This window comes from Vulpes vulpes, chromosome 12, assembly GCF_048418805.1.
Source record: "Vulpes vulpes isolate BD-2025 chromosome 12, VulVul3, whole genome shotgun sequence".
Lineage (NCBI taxonomy): Eukaryota > Metazoa > Chordata > Mammalia > Carnivora > Canidae > Vulpes > Vulpes vulpes.
Genome location: NC_132791.1, coordinates 114079675 through 114103229, shown reverse-complemented (window position 1 = coordinate 114103229; position 23555 = coordinate 114079675). Strand labels below are relative to the sequence as shown.

Below are 23555 nucleotides of genomic sequence, written 5' to 3'. Positions count from 1 at the left end.
AGGGGCCTACTGTTTATGCATTCCTGGTTCAGAAAAGATTCTGTGGAAGTTCTCGGGAGAAGGCGAGTTGCCATTGGTGTAAGGCAGTGGGGGTGAGCTTTGCCAATAAGAGGGGGCTCCCCCTAGGGCTAGAGGAGTGAGGAATTTGGGTAGGCCTAGAGGGTGAGGAGGGTATTAATAAGGGAGATCAATATGAGTGAGGGTCTAAAAGCAGGCATGAGTGTGAAGGCCCCCGAAGGCCATGAGGGGTGCCCGGCTGAAGTCGAGATGCATGTCGGGAGGTGGGGTGAAGGTAGCAGGTTAGCATGGACCTCAAAACACAAGGCAGAGCAGAGGACAGAGATTCTGTGAGGGAACTCCAGTAGCTTCATCAGCTCTGTGGTCCATCATTTAAGAAGTAATGAGTCAGATGGAGGCTTTCCAGAGGCAGAGGGAGAAGTAGTGAGAAGAGGTGGCGCAGCTCACTCCCCGCCAGGCCTCTGTCTCCCCGAGTTGAGGAGGGAACCGTGTATAGTCCTCGTGAGCGCCCGAGGCCTGACATGTGTCTTGTGTTCCAGCCGTCACCTGCCCTCCCAACAGCCACTACGAGAGCTGCGTGAGTGTCTGCCAACCGCGCTGCGCCGCCATCCGCCTCAAGAGTGAGTGCAACCACTACTGCGTGGAGGGCTGCCAGTGCGATGCTGGCTACGTCCTCAACGGCAAGAGCTGCATCCTGCCCCACAGCTGTGGCTGCTACGCCGACGGCAAATACTACGAGGTAGGCAGCCCAGCCTTGCCCGGCCCTCCCGCCGGCTGCCAGATTTCTCCTCAACTCCAAGAGCTTGGTCACAGTTGACCGCTCTTCCCTCTTCCCTATGAAAAGATGGTGCTGGTCTGCAGGGAGCTGAGGCAGGGCAGAGAGGTTAAGGAGAGGCTGGGTGAGGCCCTTGCTCCCTGAGAACCGATGAGGAAAGGAGTTGGGGCCTCACTGCCCTCCTCACTGTCCTTGGCTCTGGCAAGGCCTCCTGCACTTGAGCTCCACTAGCATGTGTCTCTCTCCGCCATGCCTCCCTCTAGGCCCTTCTGATTTCCTCACCTGTAAATCTTAGTTTGAAAGCTTCTGATGTGGCTATAGCTGGGAAATATGGTGGCTGTGAATCTGACATTTGTAGCTGTCTTAGCTAAGGACATTTTTAACTGGAAAATATGGTGCTCGAGGCCAAGAGGAATGGCCTTCCTTCTTCGGGCGATTGAAGCTCCATGAAAGTGTGTGAAGGCCACCATCTCCTCGTGTGCCATTTGTCACTCGGGCACCGTCCCCAGAGCCCTCCAACCGACTACTTAATGCTGTGCCCCCCACTTTCTGCCCTCTGCTTCCCTCTCTATGGGCACTTCGGCATGGAGCTGATGAAGGTGCCCTTTGTAGATGTCACTCAGTAAGGCATTATGTAACAGCTCGCTGAATCATTTACTTTTTGTACTTTGAAATCTTTCTTTATGGGCCTTAATACGAAGCTAGAAAAAGTCTTGCCTGGAGAAAGCATTTAGTCTGTGGTTCTGCCTCAAGCCCAGGCTCTGTTGAAATGACATGCACATCCTATATTGGCGAGTAGACAGGTAATAACTGCAAGTATCGAGTATCTGTTACCTGCAGATCCTTGTGCTGGACGTGCTGCTGGGGATGATAAAGCACGTCCCCTGCCTTGAGGATCTTGAAATAAGCCTATTCAGGAGAGAAAAACATGCACTTTAAAGAACAAGAGAACAATTACAAAATAACATATTAACAAGTGAAAAATAATACCCTACAGAACTAATCCACTTTAAATGAAAAAGAATAGCAGCACTAAAAAAAAAAAAAATCCAATTGAAATGTCTGAATTGGAAATAAATTAGGCAAAAAAAAAAAATAAAGAATGTCTCCTTTTTGTAAAAATGCATTGCCTTGTTCAAGAACAACCGACTCAGCTTTGTTCTGAGAGTACATAAAAGCCGGGGAATGTGGGGAGTTGCTTTAGTTTCATGTTCGGTGGGAAATCTGCTTCAGTTTGGGAAGACGGAAGTGGAGCAGAAGATTAGAACTAATTAAGGCAGACTTCCAGGAAGAGGTGGGTTTAGCTCTTAGAAATACTGCTTATTTGAAAGGAAGAGGCAGGTCATGTGAGAAAAGAAAGAACAATATGTTCATCTTTCTCATAGTCTTGGAGGAGAGGTTAACCAGGCTCAAAGCTGAAAAAGCACTCTTGCAATCTCTGCTCCCGGGTCCAGAGACTTACTGAAGTGTCTGCATCCATCAGGGGTGTCACGCACCCCTCAACAGGGATGCTGAGTGGCTGTGGCATAATGAAATGGGAGCCGGATTTGATCCTAGCTGAACCACACCACTGGTGATGTGACACTGAGCGAACTGTGTCATTTCCCTGAGCCTCCGGTGCCCTGTCTATGAAATGTGGCTCCTAATACCAATTCCATCCGGTGGTTGTATAAATAATCTACGCCAGGTGCCTCGCCTAGTGCCTGGCACCTAGCAGTTCAGTAATTGGTAGATGCTATTGTGTTTGTTGTTTTTATTCCCTTGCGTAGCATTTTGTCAATAAAAAAATCCAGGCGTGTTAATGAAATGATGCATATAAAAGCCCTTGGAACTCTCAGGAAATGCAGGTACAGCTCTCAGCGACTATTAGCACTATAAACATTATTATCTGATTTTCATCAGACAGTCAGTGGGTTTTGACAACGGCTTCTATCTAGGAAGTAGCAAACTCAGAACAAATAACGCACATCTCCTTGCCACCATTCAAACAAGCTTGGGGGCTTGTTTATACAACAAATTTCCTTGGAAATAAAGGGAGAACACATCTAGCCATTAGCATGTAGGGTAATCACCCAGCTGTCATTGCCAGGTCTAATTAAGGTAAAGAAAGCCGCGCTGGGCCCAGTGACTTCACTGTGAAGCTACCTTCATGATCAAGTTCTCCTGTGGGATAAGTTATTTACTCTTTATCATATCCACATATGCCAGGTTATTTTTCTCTTTCTGCCCATGTAATGTCTGACTTCTTATCAGAGAGAGGCCAGACCATCCACTCAATTATTCTGCAAATCTGATAAGAGAAATGAAGTCAATTTGCGAGGCTGCTGGCACCCAGACTATTTTACAGATCTGGAAGGAGGGAAGACTTGGTTCCAGGAACTAGCTCACTTTGAGGATGAAAGAAACAACAGTGGCATCTTGAAGTGCACTGCCCTGAGGAAACCTGTCCTGGGAGATCTCGTTCTCTATCTATTTACCTTTGAATCTGGGTCATATCTGTATGAGATAGCTGGGATTTTGATAAACCCATAGACAAAGCAGAAAATGGTGACCAGACTGAAGCAGAGGCCTTCTTGTGCCTCGTTAAAACCTCTTCTCTGGATAGCACCATTCTGGTAAATTGAATTAGTGCCTACATCTGTACCACACCGTCTACTTGTTGAGACCACACCCCACCCGGACAATCATGACCAATTTCTGACAGTTCCCCGGAAGTTCTCCGTCTAGAACCATTGCAAGTTCAAGAACACAAACTCCACCAAGTACGACTGTGTCTACAGATTGTTGCTTGTGTGGGGAAGAATAGGAAATAGGCTGCCACCATGGGGGATATACTCTGCTATGGGTATTTTAGATAATGGTATAATCCCTCACCTTTTCAAGAAGGGTGAGTAGCTTTTCTTCAGTAAGAACAGCAGCTACGATTTATTGAGTACCTACTCTATGCCAGGAAACATGCCTTATATTTAATTTAATCTTCACAGCTGCCCTGCAAGACTGTGTTATCACCTCTAATTTAAAGCTGAGCAAGGGCAGCCCTGGTGGCTCAGCGGTTTAGTGCTGCCTTCAGCCCAGGGCCTGATCCTGGAGACCCGGGATTGAGTCCTGCATCGGGCTCCCTGAATGGAGCCCGCTTCTCCCTCTGCCTGTGTCTCTCATGAATAAATAAAATCTTAAAATAAAGCTGAGCAAACCAAGGCTCTGGGGGGCTGTTAGTGCTCCTCGGGGTGGCACAGGTAGGGTGGCAGGCCTGGGCCTGAAACCCAGAACCTCCATGTTCTCCAGATGCCTCACTTCAGAACACAAACGAATGGCAGTCCTTGCTACGGGACTAAATTCCAAATAGCTAGGTGTAAGGACAAAGTGTCGAGTGCTGGAGTACGGTGAACTGTTGAAATAGGAATCAGAATCGACTACAGCTTTCTTTTAACCTATTTAAGATACGAAAAGGGCCAGTTTGATCATTCTGGAGCGAGTTGGAATTGCATCGTCAAAGTGGAGACAGTCCTTGCCGGAATAATTTTCTCCCAAGAAATTTTTTCCCCCCGTCTTCACCTGCTTCCTCTAATGGCTAGCCATTCACAGGTTGGCTGTGCTTCGTTCCACGATCCAGCTGTACAGATTCCCAAGTTTTTCTTTCTTTTTTTAAGATTTATTTATTCATTAGAGAGAGAGAGAGAGAGAGAGGCAGAGACACAGGCAGAGGGAGAAGCAGGCTCCATGCAGGGAGCCCGATGCGGGACTCGATCCCGGGCCTCCAGGGTCATGCCAAGGTCACGCTAGACCCCTGAGCCACCCGGGATGCCCGATTCCCAAGTTCTTGATGGAAACCAATAAAGACCGACTTGCATAGTGTCTGGCGTCCAGGGGCGCGGCCCTGAGGTCAGCGCGGTCCTGCCCGGGGGGCGCCCTCCAGCCCCATCCAGAGGCGGGCGCCCGGGGCGGCGGGGGGCGGCGGGGCGCGGGTCCGCAGCCTCACAGCCGCGTCTCTTGCAGCCCAAGCAGCTCTTCTGGAACAGCGACTGCACCCGGCGCTGCCGCTGCTTCCGCCGCAACCTGATCCAGTGCGACCCGCGCCAGTGCAAGTCGGACGAGGAGTGCGCGCTGCGCAACGGGGTGCGCGGCTGCTTCAGCACCCGGACCTCCTACTGCCTGGCGGCGGGCGGCGGCGTCTTCCGCACCTTCGACGGCGCCTTCCTGCGCTTCCCCGCCAACTGCGCCTTCGTGCTCTCCACCATCTGCCAGAAGCTGCCCGACATCTCCTTCCAGCTCATCATCAACTTCGACAAGTGGTCGGCGCCCAACCTCACCATCATCTCGCCCGTCTACTTCTACATTAACGAAGAGCAGATTCTCATCAACGACCGAAATACTGTCAAGGTGACAAGCCTGCCCTTGATCCTTGAGAAGCGTGGCCCGGAGCCAGCGCTGGGCTAAGGGGGGACCTTGTGGGGTTTTTTCCCCCCCTGATGACCGGGGGTGGGGATAATAGCTTGTTGCTCCACGTGCGCCCTACACAGAGGGCCAGATTGCAAGGAAGGAAAGCTACAGACCCTGCAGGCAGAAGGACGGGCCCTGTTCTGTCCCTCGCTGACCAGAATTCCCAGGCCAGCAGTGACAATGTGGGTGCTGATAAGAGTCCCGGGTGATAAAATGGTAGATAATCCTCTGGGTGGCACAGGTAGGGTGGCCACTTTGTTGGCCAACTTTGACTCTGGATTAATTTCCAAAAAGCATGTTGTTTGTTTTTCAGAACCTTTAAAAGTATTCTCGGCTCAGCTCAGCTGTACCGAGACCAGCTCTTTCATCGCTGCCATCCTTTCTAAAAAGGGGGGAAAAGGCAAGCATTTGCCTACAAAAATAGCTACCTTGCTAAAAACCTGATGAGAGCATCCCCCACTATCAGAGGGCTCCGTGATGACATAGCAAGTGAAAAACAATAGGAAGCTGAATATGGTGGATTTCTCCTAGGATGGCCCCCTTCCTTAGCCTGGTTGGCTGGTCTCTGGTTATTGGGCTTGCATATAAATAAATGTGACTCTCCAACCCACCCCCATAACTGATATGGCTTCCCAACTTGAATTCCTCCCACCCCTTCCATGTAAGATATAATCTACTGAAAGCGACCTCCAGCCTCTCAGCTAAACAACACTGCGCACAAGCTGGCAGACCTGAAAGACGGAGCCAGTCTCCATACTGCAATTCCAGCTGGGGAGGGTCAGGGAGAGAGCCAGGACACACACTTAACATTTTCCAGAATTAAGGGTCATTGTGTATATTCTTCTCTCTCCCACTGGCTCAGATAATCATGCATGGAGCGTATCCTTATTTGAAGAATCATCAGATAGCTTAGGGTCCAGCGTTAGGCAAAAGACTGGCAGTATTTTGCAAGCTTAAAAGGAAGAGTCTGGTTTTTAATGTTTTTTTTTTTTTTAACTTCAATGAAAGCTGCTACTGTTTTTGACACTCCAATTCCTCTTGCAAATTGGCCCACCTAGACACAACTGCATTGCTCCCAAATACGGGAGCTAGAAAGTCAAAATGACCGCCCGAGAGAGCAAAACTGACATTATTACTGAATAAAATACTCCAAGCTGGCCAAAATGGTAAAGAATCATATTTTCTAAAAGGGCTTCGGCTTTTTTTTAAAAAAGAAATAAAAGTTACTAATAACCTGGGGGGAAAAAACTCAATTTATTTGGTAAGTACAGGAAAAGCACGTTATGTTCTGTGCTGAGGGCTAAGAAAAGAACTGTTAGAAAGTAGGAGAATGACGAATGCAGAAAATACTGCGCCTATAGGACCTTTGGGGTGTATATGGGGGGCCCTCCAGTGTGGACATTTTATACAAGAAAACAATAAACATGGCAGTGATCCCCAGATTCATTTTAATCGTGTGTTAGATACTCCTTAGCACAGGACTGGGATTTCATTTCAGTAATTGGCTTATGCTGGGGAAAGTTTTATACAAAAATCCCAGCCATTTGTAGTGGATTGTACTTTTGTAATGTTTTCTTATCTTTCTGCCTACATGTTTTGCTTCTTTTGAGGGAACTCTGGACAGTATAATGAGTAAATGCCCTTAAACTGTAGGGCGGGGGTCAGCAAGCTATAGAACTTGACCAAATCCATTTGCTGCCCTTTTTTTAAAAAATTAAAGCTTTATTGGAATGCAGCCTCACTAACTTACTTACATATTGTCTATGACTGTTTTCATGCCCCGAGGGCAGAGCTGAGTGGCAACAGAGATCGTATAACCCACAAAGCCTAAAACATCTACAGTGGCCCCTTTACAGTAACAGTTTGTCAACCTTTGCTTTGCGGTAATTTACTTTCTTTCCCCCACAATAGGTCAATGGCACACAGGTGAATGTTCCATTTATAACCGGGCTGGCAACCAAAATCTACAGCAGTGAGGGGTTCCTGGTGATTGACACCAGCCCCGACATCCAGATCTACTACAATGGTTTCAATGTCATAAAGATAAGCATCAGTGAGAGGCTGCAGAACAAAGTGTGTGGCCTCTGTGGCAACTTCAATGGGGACATGACCGATGACTATGTGACCTTGCGGGGGAAGCCAGTGGTGAGCAGCGTGGTACTGGCCCAGAGCTGGAAAACCAATGGCATGCAGAAGAGGTGAGAGTCCTAGCTCCTAGACTCAGTGTCCCAAATCCCCCCCCCATGTCCATGACAGGTGTTAATGAGGAATGCACTCTCTGTAGCATCACCGCTCTGCCTCTGCAAAGAGCTGAGCCCCAGGTCTTTGGAGTTTTCAGGAGGCAAATAGGCATAACGGGGGTCTCAGCTATTTCTGGAGTGGCGGAGGGAGGAATTGGGCTTAGAGGAGATGATTCTGAGTTTTCATGTCATCTAGCCCTTGGCCCAGCAGAAGAGGGTGCCCAGGATTAAACACTGAGGTCTTGGCCAGCTGCCCACCTGCAGCTTGGGAGCAGGGCTATCCCTTGCTCCCCGGGGGTGGGTCTAATTGTGTACCCGTGACTCTCACTGGAAGGCGTGGTTGTGGTTGTGCAGGTTGAGGGTGGTGGAGATCAGAAAAGCCTTTGAAAAATGGAAATCATCGAAGTTATTATGAGACCCCTCTTGGACCACCTGAGGTAGAAGGAGTTAAACAAGTTATCCCAAAGGTACTTAATGCAGGTTACCTCTAAGCTACTGAATTTTGTTTAAACATTTCTGGATCTATAGATGTGCTTCTCTCTCATGGTATTTCTTTGCTTGTATAATGGCTCCATCCCTAGTACTTTAGCATCAGCTAAATACCCAGATGGGGAAATGATGCAGATGTAAACCAAATACTATCTTATAAATTAGACTATTCTGAATTATGGGCCCCAGAGCTGGAAAAAAACCTCAGGCACTATCTAGTCTGAGCTCTTTCTGTTCTAGGTGAAATGGAATCTAGACCAGAATAAGTTACTTGAGGGGCCCTGTAAGTGGCAAAGTCCAGAATCTCCTCCTGAGGAAGTATGATTCTGTTTGAGTTTCTCCCTGACTTCCTTCCTTCTTTCCTTCCTTCCTTCCTTTTCCTCCTTTATAAACTATTTCAGCTGGCTATCAATTTTTTTGTGAAGGTTTTTGCTTTTGGTCTCTGATAGCTATATGGGAAGTGGTTTAGAAGGCTCCTGGACACTACTCTACCAACTACCATTATTATTAACTAATAATAATAACTCATTATTATTATGGTTCTTATTGGTTATTATATCAATGCCTGTTCATGGTTACTGTATCAGTTATATCAAAGGTTCACGGTTATCATATCAATATCTGCCTTTCATCTGACACTTTGGACACCGACCTATTATTTTAGTTGACCCTCACTTCTCCAGTGATAGCACAATAGGAATTACTGCATCACTTTCTTAGGTGGATAGATCGAGGCCAGTAGTACCTGATTCACCTAAGATTATATAGCCAGGTAGTGTTGGGATCATCATACTTCCCTGACTCCTGGGCTAGCAGAAGAGGTAGCAGATGGGGTCTCCTCTCCCACCGGGGGTCTCGGGCTGTCTTGGCCTCACTTTGCCTGACCAGACTTCTCGCCCCCAGCTGCAACGAGCTGCAGTTCTCACAGTACGCAGCCATGTGCGATAACGTGCACATCCAGAAGATGCAGGGTGACGGCTACTGCCTCAAGCTCACGGACATGAAGGGCTTCTTCCAGCCCTGCTACGGGCTTCTCGACCCCCTCCCCTTCTACGAGTCCTGCTACCTGGATGGCTGCTACAACAACAAGAAGTTCCAGCTGTGCGGCTCCCTGGCTGCCTACGGGGAGTCCTGTCGCTCCTTCGGGATCCTCAGCACCGAGTGGATTGAGAAGGAGAATTGCTGTAAGAGAATTATTTTATTTCCATGGGTTCTTTCCTAAGTTAAAAGAGCAGCTTTGCTGGCAACACGACTTGGTCTAGGCCTGGCTGGCTGGCCGGCCTCTAGCTGTACATCTGTCCCTGGGGTCAAAGAGTTGAGAGCTATAGCAGAGATTCCGTGGGGGGCCTTTCAGGGGAGCCTCACTCACCTGTGGTTCCTCTCCAGCTATGGAATTTGGGATACCACCTTGGGCAGATGAGGGTCTCTGGGTTGGAGGAACACCAATTTAGAGACTTACGAGGTAGAGGGAGAGAGGATGGCATCCTGATTGATATCAGATCTCAAATCCAGCTCTTTCCCGCCTCCTTTACCAGGGGTCAGAGCCCAGCTCAGAAACAAAAGGCATGTGGCAGGCGGCAAGTTGAGTTGGAGCCGAGCTGACTCTATCTGCCTGGCTTGAAAGGACGCTGTGATTGGATTTGTAAAGGGATTGTACATATATTCAATTAGCTGATAAAATAAAGATCTATAGATTGTTCTTATTAAATTTAAATTCAATTAGCCAACATACAGTACATCATTAGTTTCAGATGTAGAGTTCAGTAATTCATCAGTTGCACATAACACCCAGTGCTCATCACATCACATGCCCTCCTTAATGCCCATCACCCAGTAGAGCTATCGATTCTTATATTTCTTCTGTAGTAAGAAAATTATTTTGATGTGTAAATCCATTATACTATTTGTTCATTTTCTTACTAAGTTAATCAAATAGATGGAGCAAATATGTATATAAGCATATTAACCTGTCATATACATATATGTGTCCATATACATAAATGGTCACCTGTCTCATTAACGCAGTGTGATATTGTGGCCAACAGAATGTGTATGCACCACCAACCCGATGTGCAACCAGGTACCACCATGAAAACTGGCACCTTGCAAGACTGCGTGCATTTCAATAAATTTGCAGACTAACCCTGATCAAGGGTAGGGATGCACTTAATTCAGAACTAAAAACAATGTCGTTGATTAAAATATGTATCCAGTGATTTCAGAAACTCTTAATAAGCAAATTACTAGTCTCTGCTGGAAATCAATATAATTTGTTGATAACTTTAATATTTTACCCTGTTGTGCTAATAAGCAGTACTTAAAGTAAGTTTAAAATTAACTGTTTTGAAACCTTAAAATTTTCCCTCTATAGAAGGGCATGTCTTATCTGCTAACTGGCATAAGGACCAACATATTTCCAAGTGAGGTGTTTTTTCCTTCTGTGGACTGTAACCTCCACACTTTTGTTAATCTCTGGGTTGTTTTCATGCTGTGTTAATCAACCGTAATGTTCCGTTGAGTGGCTGCTGGGTATTTAGCACCGTGTAGGTACTGGACACACTGGTCAAGTGAAAGGATCTTTAAAAAAGGAAGCCTTTAAAAATAAATGTATTTCCATTCTGCTGATGGCTCTCCTTTAGTTGAATTTCTGGGAATTAAGACAGGGTGAGGCTAAGCCACCCCTGACCTCCCACATATTACAATGAGATACTTAGCAGAGGGGCATGGCAGCTGAGTCAGGAGACCCATCTGAGGCAGCATGGGGTTTTGCTTTGTTTTTAAATTCTTAAAGCTAACTTGGCTCATGCTGGGATGGAACAGTTGTTGTTTCTTTAGCACTCACCATCCCATGCCATGATGAATAGGAGGATTATTATATCTGATCGGGAGAGAGATTCTTTAAATAAGGAAACAAGTTTCTAAAAGAAAATGCTCTCAATTAGTGTTCCTTAAACCGGGGAGTTGACCATCTTGCAGGTGGTCTGTGGACTCATCTGCTACAGAAATAATTGTTTATAATATGAAGATGGTGGCACGCCACATACATTTGCTTTTTTACTTACAGTTTTACCCTTGTTGGCAAAACAGTACAATTAATCTAAGTCAGTGCTGGCGAGCCGAGTGTAGACTTTGGTTTGTCTATTTTTATAAAATTAAGTACATAGAAGTTTATGGGGGAAAACTAGGCTATGAATCAAAGCAGACCAGCAAGTCCTATTCGAAGGACCTCTCTGGGACTTAACTGGCCCTGAAATTTTCATTCTTGACAAATATTTATTGAGCAGCAGCTTTGAGGAGGCTGGGTGCAGGGAGTATGGAGATAAAGGGTTGGCCCCTACTCTGTACAAGTATAAAGATACAAATGCATGTCATGCGTAGAACAGTGTCTTAAGAACAGTAATCGTGGTAGATGTTGGTGGTTCAGGGTGACTCTGCGTTCCATCCTCACCCCCTACCTTCCACTGTGTGGACCTTGGGCTAGGAAATGAGGTCCCTGAATGATGGTGAGGGTTAGGGGAGACACCGCGGCCCCAAGCATGAAGCTGGGTGCGGGGCCTGGAGCAGGGACCCGATCACTAGTGCTGTCATCACTTTCTGGAAAAGTGGTCTGTTCATTTGCAGCTGCCATCTCACTGCCGCCAGTTCCACGACAGTGGCAAGTCCATGGTGCAGCCACCGGCTGCCAAGCGTGGGTGTGAAAATCAAATCGCGCGTGTTTCTGTTTGTTTTCCTTTTTAGCAGGAGTGGTTGAGGATCCCTGTGTGGGGGCGGACTGTCCCAACCGGACCTGTGAGCTGGAAAACGGAGGAGAGCTGTGTGGCTGCGTGGAGCCGCCGCCTTACAACAACAGTGAGTGACACCTGCCACCTCCCCGCCTGGTGGCCCGAAGGGCTCTAAGGGTGGAGCCCCTGCGGCCCCGCTAGTTAGAGACCCGAGGTGCGAAGCCCTTGGGAGCCTTGGGGCAGAACCAGGAAGCAGCCTGATGTCTTCAAAGTAGGCTAATGCTCGTCTCCTCATAGCGACATCCTTTTCTTCAATAAATCATAACACCTAAATGTGTGCGGATAGAATCAGCCAGTTCCATCTGGGGCCGTATTTAACATCTGAGAGATCCCAGTTGATCTCTTAGGCTCACAGGGAGGTCAGGCAGTGGGCAGCAAACACAGAGGCCTCGGAGCAGGGTGCCAGGTGCTTTCAGGCTCGCTGAAAGCCATTAATTGGTGAAGAAACAACTGCAGTGTTTGAAGCAAACAGTAAACAACTCGGACCCCACGTCCCAGTCCTAACCCCTAAGGGCAGCCCCCCTAAGCTAGGAATAGCCTTGTGGGGCACACCAGTGATGTTGGCCTGAAGGGGGGCTGCATTGACCCCCCAGTTCGGCGCCCTTGCCTGAACCAAATAACTCAGAAGAGGAGTGCTAAATTGTAACATCATAATGAACCAAAAGGCTTCCTAGGAGGGGTGCTGTTCAAGGGTTTCACCTGAGCAGATGAAATGCTTCTCTCTGTTTCTACAGGGCTCATTAGCCCTCTGTTTATGTGCTCCTGGAAAATGTCAATTGGCGCAATCATGTCAAAAAGCAAGCGCTCCTAGCGTGCCTGGGGGTCCGTGGGGGCCTTAGGAGTGGCCTGCCCAATGCTGCTGTCACCCAAGGGCACGTCCTTCAGCCACTCTGGGATAAGCCAGATGCGGCGTGCAGCTTATGGGGAAGTCACTCCCATCAAAGTAGGATGAGGTCCTGGGTCTGTGAAGAAAAGACAAAACATTTTATTAGCATTTTCATCTTAAAAAAAAAAAAGCTTAACGGTGTCCCAGTTATTGTCTTGAATGAATTCATATACTCATTTGGTTGGATCAAAGCTTAATTAGAAATGCCCAGCCAAAAAAGAAAGAAAGAAAGAAAGAAAGAAAGAAAGAAAGAAAGAAAGAAAGAAGGAAGGAAAGAAATGCCAGCCACTGCATGAAGATCATTAGCCCCTGGTAACAGGATGCCTCACCCCCACCCCTGCAGCACCACCAGCTCCCTCTGACTAGCCTTCCCGTTATAACTGTTCCCCACAGACTCCCATGACATTATTGATGCCGAGGTGACCTGCAAGGCGGCCCAGATGGAAGTTTCCATATCTAAGTGCAAACTCTTCCAGCTTGGCTTTGAGAGGGAGGGCGTGAGGATCAATGACAGGCGGTGCTCCCACATCGAGGGGGAGGATTTCATCTCCTTTCAGATCAACAACACCAAAGGGAACTGTGGCAACATTGTGCAGGTGAGAACCTGGGGCCGGAAAGAACATCTGGCCGAGGTAGTGACAGCGCCGGGTGTTTGCCCGTTGAGTGTCTTTAAAGCCAACTTCAGGGTGGTCTGCTTAGAAATATCCTCCGTGGAAAACAGCACAAGGCATATACAAAATGCAAGACATCAAGGAGAAGAGACGTCTGGTGCTGAGTGGTTAATTGAACTGAGAGCTCATGGTAAGTGGCAGGTTCCTGTCCTCAGTTTACGCTGTCTGCTGGCATCCTCTGCCCTGCGTATTGACAAATTTTTGTTACTTTGTTCATGCTTCTCTTGTTCTTCCAGGTACAGATGGCTGGGTTCAGCTGTTTTTTGGGGGGGTAAGGGTGTCCCAGACACCATTTAACAGTTGGCTGCAGAAATACATCAAGGTCCCAACTTTTTATGTCAGATTATCCAATTTATAGATTGGCAAAGCTTCTTGCTTCTTATCCCCCTGTTCCTTTCTGCTGTCATCGTTGTCATCTTCTCCTCCTCCAGTCGTCCTCTTCCTCCTCCTCCTCCTCCTCTTCTTCTTCTTCGCTTCCTCCTCCTCCTCCTCCTCCACCTCTTCCTCCTCCTCCTCCTCCACCTCCTCCTCCACGTGTGCATTAATGCTTTATCAAGGGGTGGAGGAGTGAGCAGTGCAACCTGCATTTGTTCATCGTGGTACCTGTGGGAAGGCTTGGTAGAAGATTGGTGGGGGAGAGATTTTAGATTAGGAAGTGAAAAGGAAGGTTTATATTACCCCAGGATGGCAATGCTTCGGGATGTCTCCAGCTTGGGTGTCCACAGGTGACTGGGGCTGGTCGTCGGTAGAATTCAGGGTACGTGAATCCAGCCTCCGTGGACACTCAAGGTTGTCAGACTGAAGGGTGCTGTTGACATCTGTTGCAGTCCTTTCATTATTATTGTTAGGAAATGCCGAAGCTGGCTCCATCCTGACTTACACCAGTCTCTGGGTTATGTGTGGAATGAAGCCATTTCTCTATTTTCAGGGCTGAGGATTTGAAATGCAAGCCACATACTCCCACATTTAATGATTTCTGACCTTCCTTTGCTCTGCAGTCCAATGGCACTCATATTATGTATAAAAACACAATCTGGATCGAAAGTGCCAACAACACCGGCAACATCATCACTAGGGACCGGACGATCAATGTGGAATTTTCGTGCGCGTATGAGCTGGATATCAAGATCTCTTTAGATTCTGTTGTGAAGCCTATGCTAAGGTAAAGAATCTCATGGGCTGTGTGCATTGCTTTGTCTTTTCCTTGACAGTCAAGGTTAGCATAATCAAAATTGCTTGCTAGCATTTGTCTTTGAAACACTGGAGAAGAAATAGTTCATATTTTCTGCACCTAAACGCCTTGGACCAGCACTGCTCAATAGAACTTTGTACAATGATGGAAACGTACTGTATTGCTATCCAATACAATAGCTGTATATGGAAACAGAGCAATTGAAATGTGATTAGGGGTGCTGAGGAATTGATTTTTTAATTAAATTTAATTCTAATTGCCACATGTGGCTTGTGGGTACCATTTTGGACTTAGACTTTACTCTCCTCTGTTTGCCTTCCCTCTGCATTTTTAGCTTGAAAGTAGTAGTGATTGAATAAATATAACTTGGGGTCTGGGGTTCCTCACCTCATGATTGTTTCCCTTTTAGTGTCATTAACCTCACAGTTCCAACCCAAGAAGGCAGCTTCACCACCAAGATGGCTCTCTACAAAAATGCCTCCTACAAACATCCTTACCGCCAGGGTGAAGTGGTGTTGACGACGCGAGATGTGCTGTATGTAGGGGTCTTTGTGGTTGGAGCTGACTCCACACATTTGATCCTGACGCTGAACAAATGCTATGCCACCCCCTCCCGTGACAGCAATGACAAACTCCGATACTTCATCATTGAAGGAGGGTGAGTGGCCTCTTATCAGAGGACAGTTTCAGAGCCTTTAGTATGAATCTTGGTCAACACCAGTCTTTGGAGAAGCGAATGGCAGCTAGTGTTTGTATTTTGCATCCATGAACTAGAATTCTCTTCACAGCCTGTGAGGTAGACGTTGTAAGCCTTGCTTTAGATGAGCAGGCTGAGGCTTCGTGAGACCAAAGCAAGTTGCTTAAAGTCAACAGCAACTTAGTAGTAGGTCCCTGAGTCCCTGTGGGATTAGCTACAAAATATTTTCCGTGTGATCCAGGAGGGGACTCTTCTCTGCCTACTTGGCATTTCAGCTTGAGAGAAATGTGGATCACCTGCAAATGAAAGCATGTCATGAGAATAACTGATGGTTGGTGAACAGGACACCTGTCAAAATCTGAAAAGAACTGGAATAACAGAATAGAATAAGAGCATAAATAGAATAAACTATAGTCGCCTATAAAATCAGGAGCTTCTTCTTATTCACCGCTAAATGCCTGGCACCTACTGTTTCTGGAAGCACAGAGCTTATGTAACATAATTTACCGAAGGAATGAATCAGGAGAAAGGACTCTAGACCACCCAACAAAAATGAGAATTATTTTTATTTTTTAAAAGCATGCTGGTTCTATGAAGGTAGTGTCTTTTCTATTTTATTTAAATAAAAGCAATCTCTTTTATTAAAAAAATAAAAACATGCTGGTTATGTCAAGTGACAGTAATTCTGGCCAGCTGTGACAATTAAAGACAGACTAACAGGAGAAAGCTGGAAAAGCCTCTTAGGCTTCTTCGTGGTGTCCTCTGTCTTTGGAGAGAAGGATGCTCCCTTCCTTCAGGAGGGAGGGCACCTCACACATGAGGGCTTTCTGACCTGTCTCAGGGGACAGGAGTCAGGGGGAGTTCAGGGTGACCTTTTTACTTCTACTGTTTTCTCAAACTCCTTCACCTTAAGATGCTCAGTATGCCAGGGCACCTGGGTGGCTCGGTGGTTAAGCCTCTTTGTCTCAGGAAGACCCTGGGGTCCTGGCATCAAGTCCCACATCAGACTCCCCGCAGGGAGCCTGCTTCTCCCTCTGCCTGTGTCTCTGCCTCTCTCTGTGTGTCTCTCATGAATAAATAAATAAAATCCTTAGGAAAAAAATACTCAGAATGCTAAGGTGCCAGATTAGGGGTTTAAGGGGTAGCTGGTCCTGACCCCTATCACTAGCTTGAGTCAACACACCTGCCCTGAGGTGGTCAGGGAGGACTGTGGATACTATAATTCGCTTTAAGGTTGAAAAGAAATAGTTTCTCAAAAGAAGGTGTGGTTCTGGGCAAACAGTAAATATCCAACTATCTTTGCAGAGAAGTTAGGTACACAGTTCACCCGCGGCCACTCAGCTGGCCAGGGGCAGAAGAGAGATCCTTTCAAGTATTAAGGCACACCACCTCCCAGCTGGCTGGCCAGGACTTGTGGCACGGAGTGCTGGGGCTTTTGACTTCCTGAGCTGATTCTTAGGCTCTTCAGAGGCAAAGGGAAGGACTTGGTGACACCTTGGTGACTCACAGCCTGGATGCCTCTCCTTCCCATCGAAGTCCTTTCCTAAAGTGAAAGATCTCAGATCTAAGCCCCTGTGCAGATGTGAGCCCAGTTATCAGGCCTCTGTCTCCTTTGGAGGACACAGTGGCATTTAGCAGTTTTTAAACAGCGTTTAATAGACTTGACCCAGAGAGGAGAGCGAGCGAGCGTGTTCATAAATCTCAGCCTCCCCCAGGACCTAAACAAAAACCTTTAGGTGAAACTCTTGTTTGCTTTCGTCATATGGAGGTATTTTAATTCATGAGTCCCTCTGACCTTTTTCTGGAGGGACATGATCATTATTTACCTGGTGAACTTGTCTGGTGGGAAAACGAATGCACAGTGATGAAAGCGTGAGCAGCAAAATAGGTTTGCGTCAGAATTTTGTGGGGGTAGGGTGGTCAGCTGTTCCTCTCCAGCTCCGTTGAGGGCAGCAGTGGCACCTCCCAGTGACTCAGAAGTCCCAACATGCCGTCACTTCTCCCTCCTCTTCACACACCTGGACAGAAGAAAGGACAGTTGTTCCTCTGATGGTGGACAAAGGGTTCGGGTGCTTGGCTTGTGTGCTCACACCAAGGCACACATCCACTTAGTGTGTCCCCACTTCCCCAGGCTCCATGCTTCTGCCCCATGTGTTTCTGGTACCCCAAGATCAAGTCCCCTCTCTGGGAGGGGGTGGTCCAGTTAAGAGGGAAGGCCCATGTGAAGATTGGAGGGCTGCCAACATTTTTGAAACTTCGAACCAATTTAGATCATTCAAATGAATAATAGTGACAGTGAAAAGTATGGCAAGTAGGTTTTAATTTTGAAACATTGAAGAGACAATTGCCTTGAAGACTGATTACAAAACCTAATAGGTGTGGGGATGCTGGAGGGATAACCTCAGGTTTTAATTTTCCTTATCACTAAGCTATTTAATTCTGTGGGCTCAGGGAAGGAAAGATTAAAAAAAGAAGAAGAAGTCACTCTTTTTATCTTCATCATTTTTAGATAACTTCTTGGCCTGTACTGGCCAACCTTGGCCATGGTGGCACCATGCATTTGTTCCCTCATTCATTCATCCACAAAGATGGTTAGATCCATCCTGCGTGCCCTACAGTGTGTTCGAGACGCAGTGGGGATTACAACCTGATTCTTGCGCTCTGGGAATCCAGGGAAGGCCACCTGTTCCTGCCTGGTCAGGGTGGTGCTAGGCGGTATTTGTAGAGAAGGGGGTGCCACAGACTGGTGTTGGGGAAACAGCAGGAGAATTGCCTGCATGGGAAGAATTCTAGATTGGGGAAACTTCATATGGAAAAGGCAGTGGGGCATAAGAGGCTGTGATGCATTTGGGGAACTCTGTGTGTGGCCGTCACTGGCCACTGGCTCAGTACCACAAGGGGGTGGGGGTGCGGTGGGGGAGCTGGAGAAGAGGTGGCCACCTACAGCATAAGGAGTCTCAGCTCATCCCAGACAGTTCCTCCTCATCCTCCAGCTCCCACCTCTTTGAACATGTGCAAAAGTGGCCCAATAGGGGTTGAAGCAAGGGACCCTCCCCACCCTGAAAATTAGCCGGAGGAAGTACAGCTGAGGTGGGGACTGATCATCATGTGTGTTGAGTTGTATCAATAAAGCTCAGGGTGGTGAGGGCACCATGAGAAGGTGAAGCTGCAGGGGAGTTGGGGGCCGTCGTTTCACTTTTGGTTGTAGTTGGGATACTAATTTGAGGTGTTATTTGATGCTTTTCAAACAAACTATGAAGATATATAGGACTGGTAGCAAATGAGAAGCCCACAGAGCCCAGAGGTCATCTCAAATGCAAAGACATCCAGACCCTATTGTAATGGTTTTTTGTTTGTTTGTTTTTGTTTTTTTTGTGTGAAACAAAGCCAATGTGTGAAGCAAAGATCCCATTTTTTCCTGAATAGGTGTCAGAACATTAAAGATAACACCATTGGCATCGAGGAGAACGGTGTCTCCCTTACCTGTCGCTTTCACGTCACCGTCTTCAAGTTCATTGGGGATTATGACGAGGTTCACCTTCACTGCGCAGTATCACTGTGTGATTCAGAGAAGTACTCCTGTAAAATAGTAAGTGAGGGCGTGAAAATGGGATGCCTGGCCCTGTTTCTCACTGTCCCAGTTTTCCCAACATGGAGATAACGGAGGCCAGGATCTGGGTGTCCCCTGAGAGTTCTGTGGCAGTCACGCGGCACTAGGAAGTGGCTAAGTTGGGTGATTCCAACCCAGATGCTTATAAGGGTGGAAGTCATCTTTGGTGAGACAGTAGCAGAGAGAATGCGGTAGAATGATGTCCATTTACTCCTCTTTGTCTCTGAAATGTCAGTCTGTCATGGGCAGAGCACTAGATCAGGGCTTCTCAAACCTCGGTACCGTTGGCCTTTTGGACCAAATCGTTCTTTGTCAGAGGGACTGTTCGGTGCATCGTAGGATGTTGAGCAGCATCCCTGGCCTCTACCCACTAGACACAGAGTACCTCCTCTCCAGTTACCACACCCAAAAATGCCTCTACCCTCTGCATTGCCAAATATCCCCTGGGGGAGGGAGGACCACTGCCCCAGCACCAGAATCTCAAGGAGCCTGGCCACCTGAATCTGAAGGGAACAGTGGGGACAAGGTCCACCACACTCCCGAAGCAAACTCCTGGCTTCAGGATACTTTATCCAGGTGTTCTTTAGACAGCCTCACTTTCCTACAGCTCATCCAGATCCACGCCAGGGCCTGAAGCTCTGGGGGTGGCGGTGGGGTGGGGGGGCTGCTGGAAAGAGGTGACAAATCTGTCCTCTCTTCCATGCCAGGCTTACGTCTTCACCACATACGGCTGTGTCCCTAAGATTTTACTGCCCTGGTATCTGCCCCCTAGTCTTTAATGCTCCAGCTTTATGCTTCCCCAACACTTGCAGAATCAAGCTGCGAATTATGGGCAGAACCACTTACAGACACCACTGCCCACCCTGTTGCCTGACGCGGTGTAACAGTCCTCATTCCTGGGAAGGGAAGGGAGCCTCTTTGAATCCAATTCTTAATGTGGAGAATATATTTAATTCTGTTCAACATAAAGCCCAGAGTCCCAGTGGGGCTCCATGATCAAGAATGCATTGGTTCTAATTAATCTGAGCAGCGATAGTGCTTGAGGCTGGAACCACTGCCTCTTTTGGAGGTTGGAAACGTGGCGAAGAATAAGTGATCAGCTTAATTGTGTGAGTTTTCCCTCTGGTGTTCTGTCTTTCAGACTTGCCCACAAAATTCCAGGATTGCCACAGATTATACCAAAGAACCTAAAGAACAGATCATTTCAGTGGGACCTATTAGGAGAAAAAGTATGTATGTTCCCCCAAAACACATCATAAAGTATTAATTAAAACAATGGCATTTGAAGGCTTGGACTAACTTTTGGGTGTGTTTCAACTACGATGTGAATCTGGTGAATAGGAAGTGGAGGGCACCATAATGAAAGCTTTTCATGGACCCAAAAAAGCCACAGCAGCCCTGGGCTTTTCTTCTTCCTCTCCTCTGTTTGAAGCTTTGCCGGGAGATACGCGTTGAAGATTTGGCCTGTCTGCGGTTGATCTGACCAGCTGCTCTCTTTCAGGGCTGGACTGGTGTGAGGACAATGGAGGGTGTGAGCAGATTTGCACGAGCCGGGTCGATGGGCCTCTGTGTAGCTGTGTGACGGGGACCCTGCAGGAAGACGGCAAGAGCTGCAGAGGTAGATGCACCTCCCATTCCGGGCAGGCAGCTGGGGGTGCAGGGAGACACGCATATGGGAAGCCCATATGCGTGGCCCACTCAGTCAGCAAGTGACCTATGAAAATTCCAGAAATTAAGATGGGAAGATGAGGGAAGTGCTGAGGCATTCTAGCACCATCTTGGAGCTATATATATGTTTAACCTTTGGGGCCCTGTTCTATCTAAAAGATGAAGGAGACTTTTTTTTTTTTTAAGTAAGTTACCCACCTATTTAAGGATCAAATATTGGCCTTAAATCTGGTCACCGAGTCTACCTGGGGTGTGGTTGGCACTAGGATATTTGATCCAACAAAGGACATTTCTTGCAGTAGCCTTAGCACATGGTTTCCCTGAGGTTAGCAGGACTCTGCTAAAGGTTGAGTTAATTCTGCTGCTTTCCTGCCTCAGTCAGCACCATTTGGATAAAGTGAGTTCTTGGCAATGAAGAAAGTGGGTTCATTCATTTCGCTGAGTACCACAAAGAGTTCTGATTCCAAACAGCTATCTTTCATCATAGGACTTACTGTGTTCCTCTCTGTTCGCAGCCTCTAATTCTTCCATTGAACTTCAAGTTTGGACGCTGCTTCTCATCATGACCCAGATTTCACTATGGCATTTTGTCTATAAATCAGGCACGACCTCATAATTAACTCAAGGTTGCTATATAAAGTACTGTAATTTACTTACTTCAACTCCCGGTAGGATAAAAGGTGTGTGCCCTTAAGTCAAAGCTTATTTGAAAGTGTCCAGCATCTCAAAGTGATACCATCTGCCTCAAACAGTCAGAGTCCCAGTAATGCATGAAACTCCCAGCTCCTCTTTCAGAGGACCCAATGGGGCTTCCAAAAGCCAGTTGTGGAAAGCAGGTATCTTGCCTAAAATCTCTAAACAGTTGTCACTAGAAACTTTGGTTCCCATGAAAAACCAGTAAAGGAAAAGAAAAAAATTCTGGTTAGAGAGGTCTGACCAGAAGTCTAACCAGCGAAATCTGTCAAACCAGTGCTGTTTCTGGATCATAGTTTTTCCAGAGAAAGGGCCTGTCGGAACAATATTGAGAAGCGATGCCTGGAAGGTTCGACTCTGTCTAAGGAGTCTTTCTGATGTTTGGAAGTGTCTGATCTCTGATATGCATGTGTTCTCACTTCTGTTTATGATGCGTTCCTTCCCTCTCCTCACATCCCTCAACCTTGCCATGGCAGCTTGGCCACTCGGGATGTTGTCTGCAGACCTGAGAAACCCCACCTCCCATCCCAGACCCAGACCCTTCTCTTTGACAAATCAACCAAATCATTTTTCATGTGTTTTATGCTTAAATAAACTTTGTGTTCAAGTACTCTCAGGACTTGGTGACTGGAATCATTCTTACTGACTGATATTAAGCTTTGCATTAAAGAGCATGCTCTGTTTGAAAAAAAAAAAAAAAAGGAGCAACGGTTGGATGAGGTCGACCCCGGCGGCCAGAGCTTTAAGGTATTTTGGTGTACGGCTGTTCGTGTGTACTTACAGAGCATTAGCAGGCCGTCAACGTGCGGCGTACAAGAGAAGCAGGCTGCGTGCTCTTTTGTATACAGAACATAAACACACATTTGCTGTAATTAACTGCAAAGCGGGGCCTGCTAAATATAATCCCTGGACTGCCTCTCTCTTTAAGGTTAAAAACAAACTAAAACCCACTTCAAGCTTATTTTGAAGTTGTTTTGGATTTAAGCTCATGGTATTTTTGCATTTTTCTGGGAACTCTGTGAAAAGCTGAGCATAAATCCTCACGTCCTTGACCGTGGGCGTGGATATGATTGCTGGTGTCTTGCATGTAACGGGCACCACATCGCACTGGCACTGGACTGAAGAAGTTGGGATGGAGAAGCAATCTGTGCTGAGGTGCTTTGACCTCCCGGTCCTCTGCGAGGGTCAACAAATTCTAAATGGTCTTGCCGGTTACACATGCCGTGTGGCTAAGAGGACAGCTGGTATTGCTGGAGAAAAAGATGTGTCTCCTTCAACTGGGACATCTTGAGATCTAGGAAAATGCTGAGCATTGAGATGGGTTAAGGAACCCAATGCCGATGGCAAGTGAGACACAAGGCTGCTTCCTCACCCAGAGAGAAACCAATGTTCGTGCGTGTCCTATTTTCACATGAAAAACCATCTCATTGACACAGTTGAAGGTTTAGGTGTTCACGATCAGACCGATTCTGAGTTGAACACAAGGATGTCTCATTTCTTCTTTTACTTGATTTCCTGAGGTGAATCTTAATTAAAAATACATAAGGAGGAAGTGTTCTAATATTTAATAACTTCCCTTTATTGACTTTCTTATCAAAGTCATTAGAAATCTCTAAATGAAAGATTATAGTTTGTTGGTTTTGGTTTCCTTTTTTTTTTTTTTTAAGTTCTTTTAATTAAACCTATTCTTGCCACACTTTTATTCTTGGCCCTTGGTTTTGCCACTTGGTTGACATCCTTAGTGCGTCTGTCATTAGGAGAAGCGAGGTTGTTGTGCCATAACAGAACACCCCAGGAAATGAGTTCATAGATACGGAGACTTGCCAGAGTTAGGGGGAGGGGTGCAGTGGGCAAAATGAGTGAAGGGGATCAAAATGTACAAATTTCCAGTTATCAAATAAATCTCGAGGATATAATGGACAGCACGGTGGCTATACTTAATAATACTGTATTGCTTATTTGAAAGTCAGTAAGAGGGACGCCTGGGTGGTTCAGTGGTTGAGCGTCTGCCTTTGGCTCAGGGCGTGATCCTGGAGTCCCAGGATCGAGTCCCACATTGAGATCCCTGCATGGAGCCTGCTTCTCCCTTTTCCTATGTCTCTGCCTCCCTCTGTGTCTCTCATGAATAAATAAATAAAATCTTTAAAAAAAAAAAAGTAAGAGATCTTTAAAGTTCTCATCGCAAGAAAAAAATATTTGTAACTATGAAAGGTGACAGATGTTAACTAGACTTACCGTGATGATCATTTCCCAGGACCAGAGCCTACTGGCATAGGCAAGAAAGAAACCTTAGTGTGAACTCTTACTCCTTTCTCTCTCTTTTTTTTTAAGAATCTGTGTCTAAGTGGGATTATGCAGGATTTCTCTTTCTCTGACTTATTTCACTTAGCATAA

General features: G+C 46.8%; 1 protein-coding gene across 1 annotated transcript in view; it reads left to right on the top strand.

The window, feature by feature from the left end:
* LOC112920310 (tubulin-specific chaperone cofactor E-like protein) overlaps positions 1–21771 on the top strand; it is a 156303-nt gene extending 134532 nt beyond the window's left edge. The window contains exons 20-31 of the mRNA XM_072729513.1: positions 558–757; positions 4790–5173; positions 7145–7431; positions 8866–9146; positions 11701–11811; positions 13024–13226; positions 14300–14463; positions 14903–15151; positions 18617–18779; positions 19942–20029; positions 20302–20418; positions 20984–21771. Coding sequence (XP_072585614.1) covers positions 558–757; positions 4790–5173; positions 7145–7431; positions 8866–9146; positions 11701–11811; positions 13024–13226; positions 14300–14463; positions 14903–15151; positions 18617–18779; positions 19942–20029; positions 20302–20418; positions 20984–21084 — 2348 coding nt within the window. The 3' untranslated portion in view covers positions 21085–21771. The remainder of the gene's footprint in view (positions 1–557; positions 758–4789; positions 5174–7144; positions 7432–8865; positions 9147–11700; positions 11812–13023; positions 13227–14299; positions 14464–14902; positions 15152–18616; positions 18780–19941; positions 20030–20301; positions 20419–20983) is intronic.
* The last annotated feature ends 1784 nt before the right edge of the window (positions 21772–23555 follow it).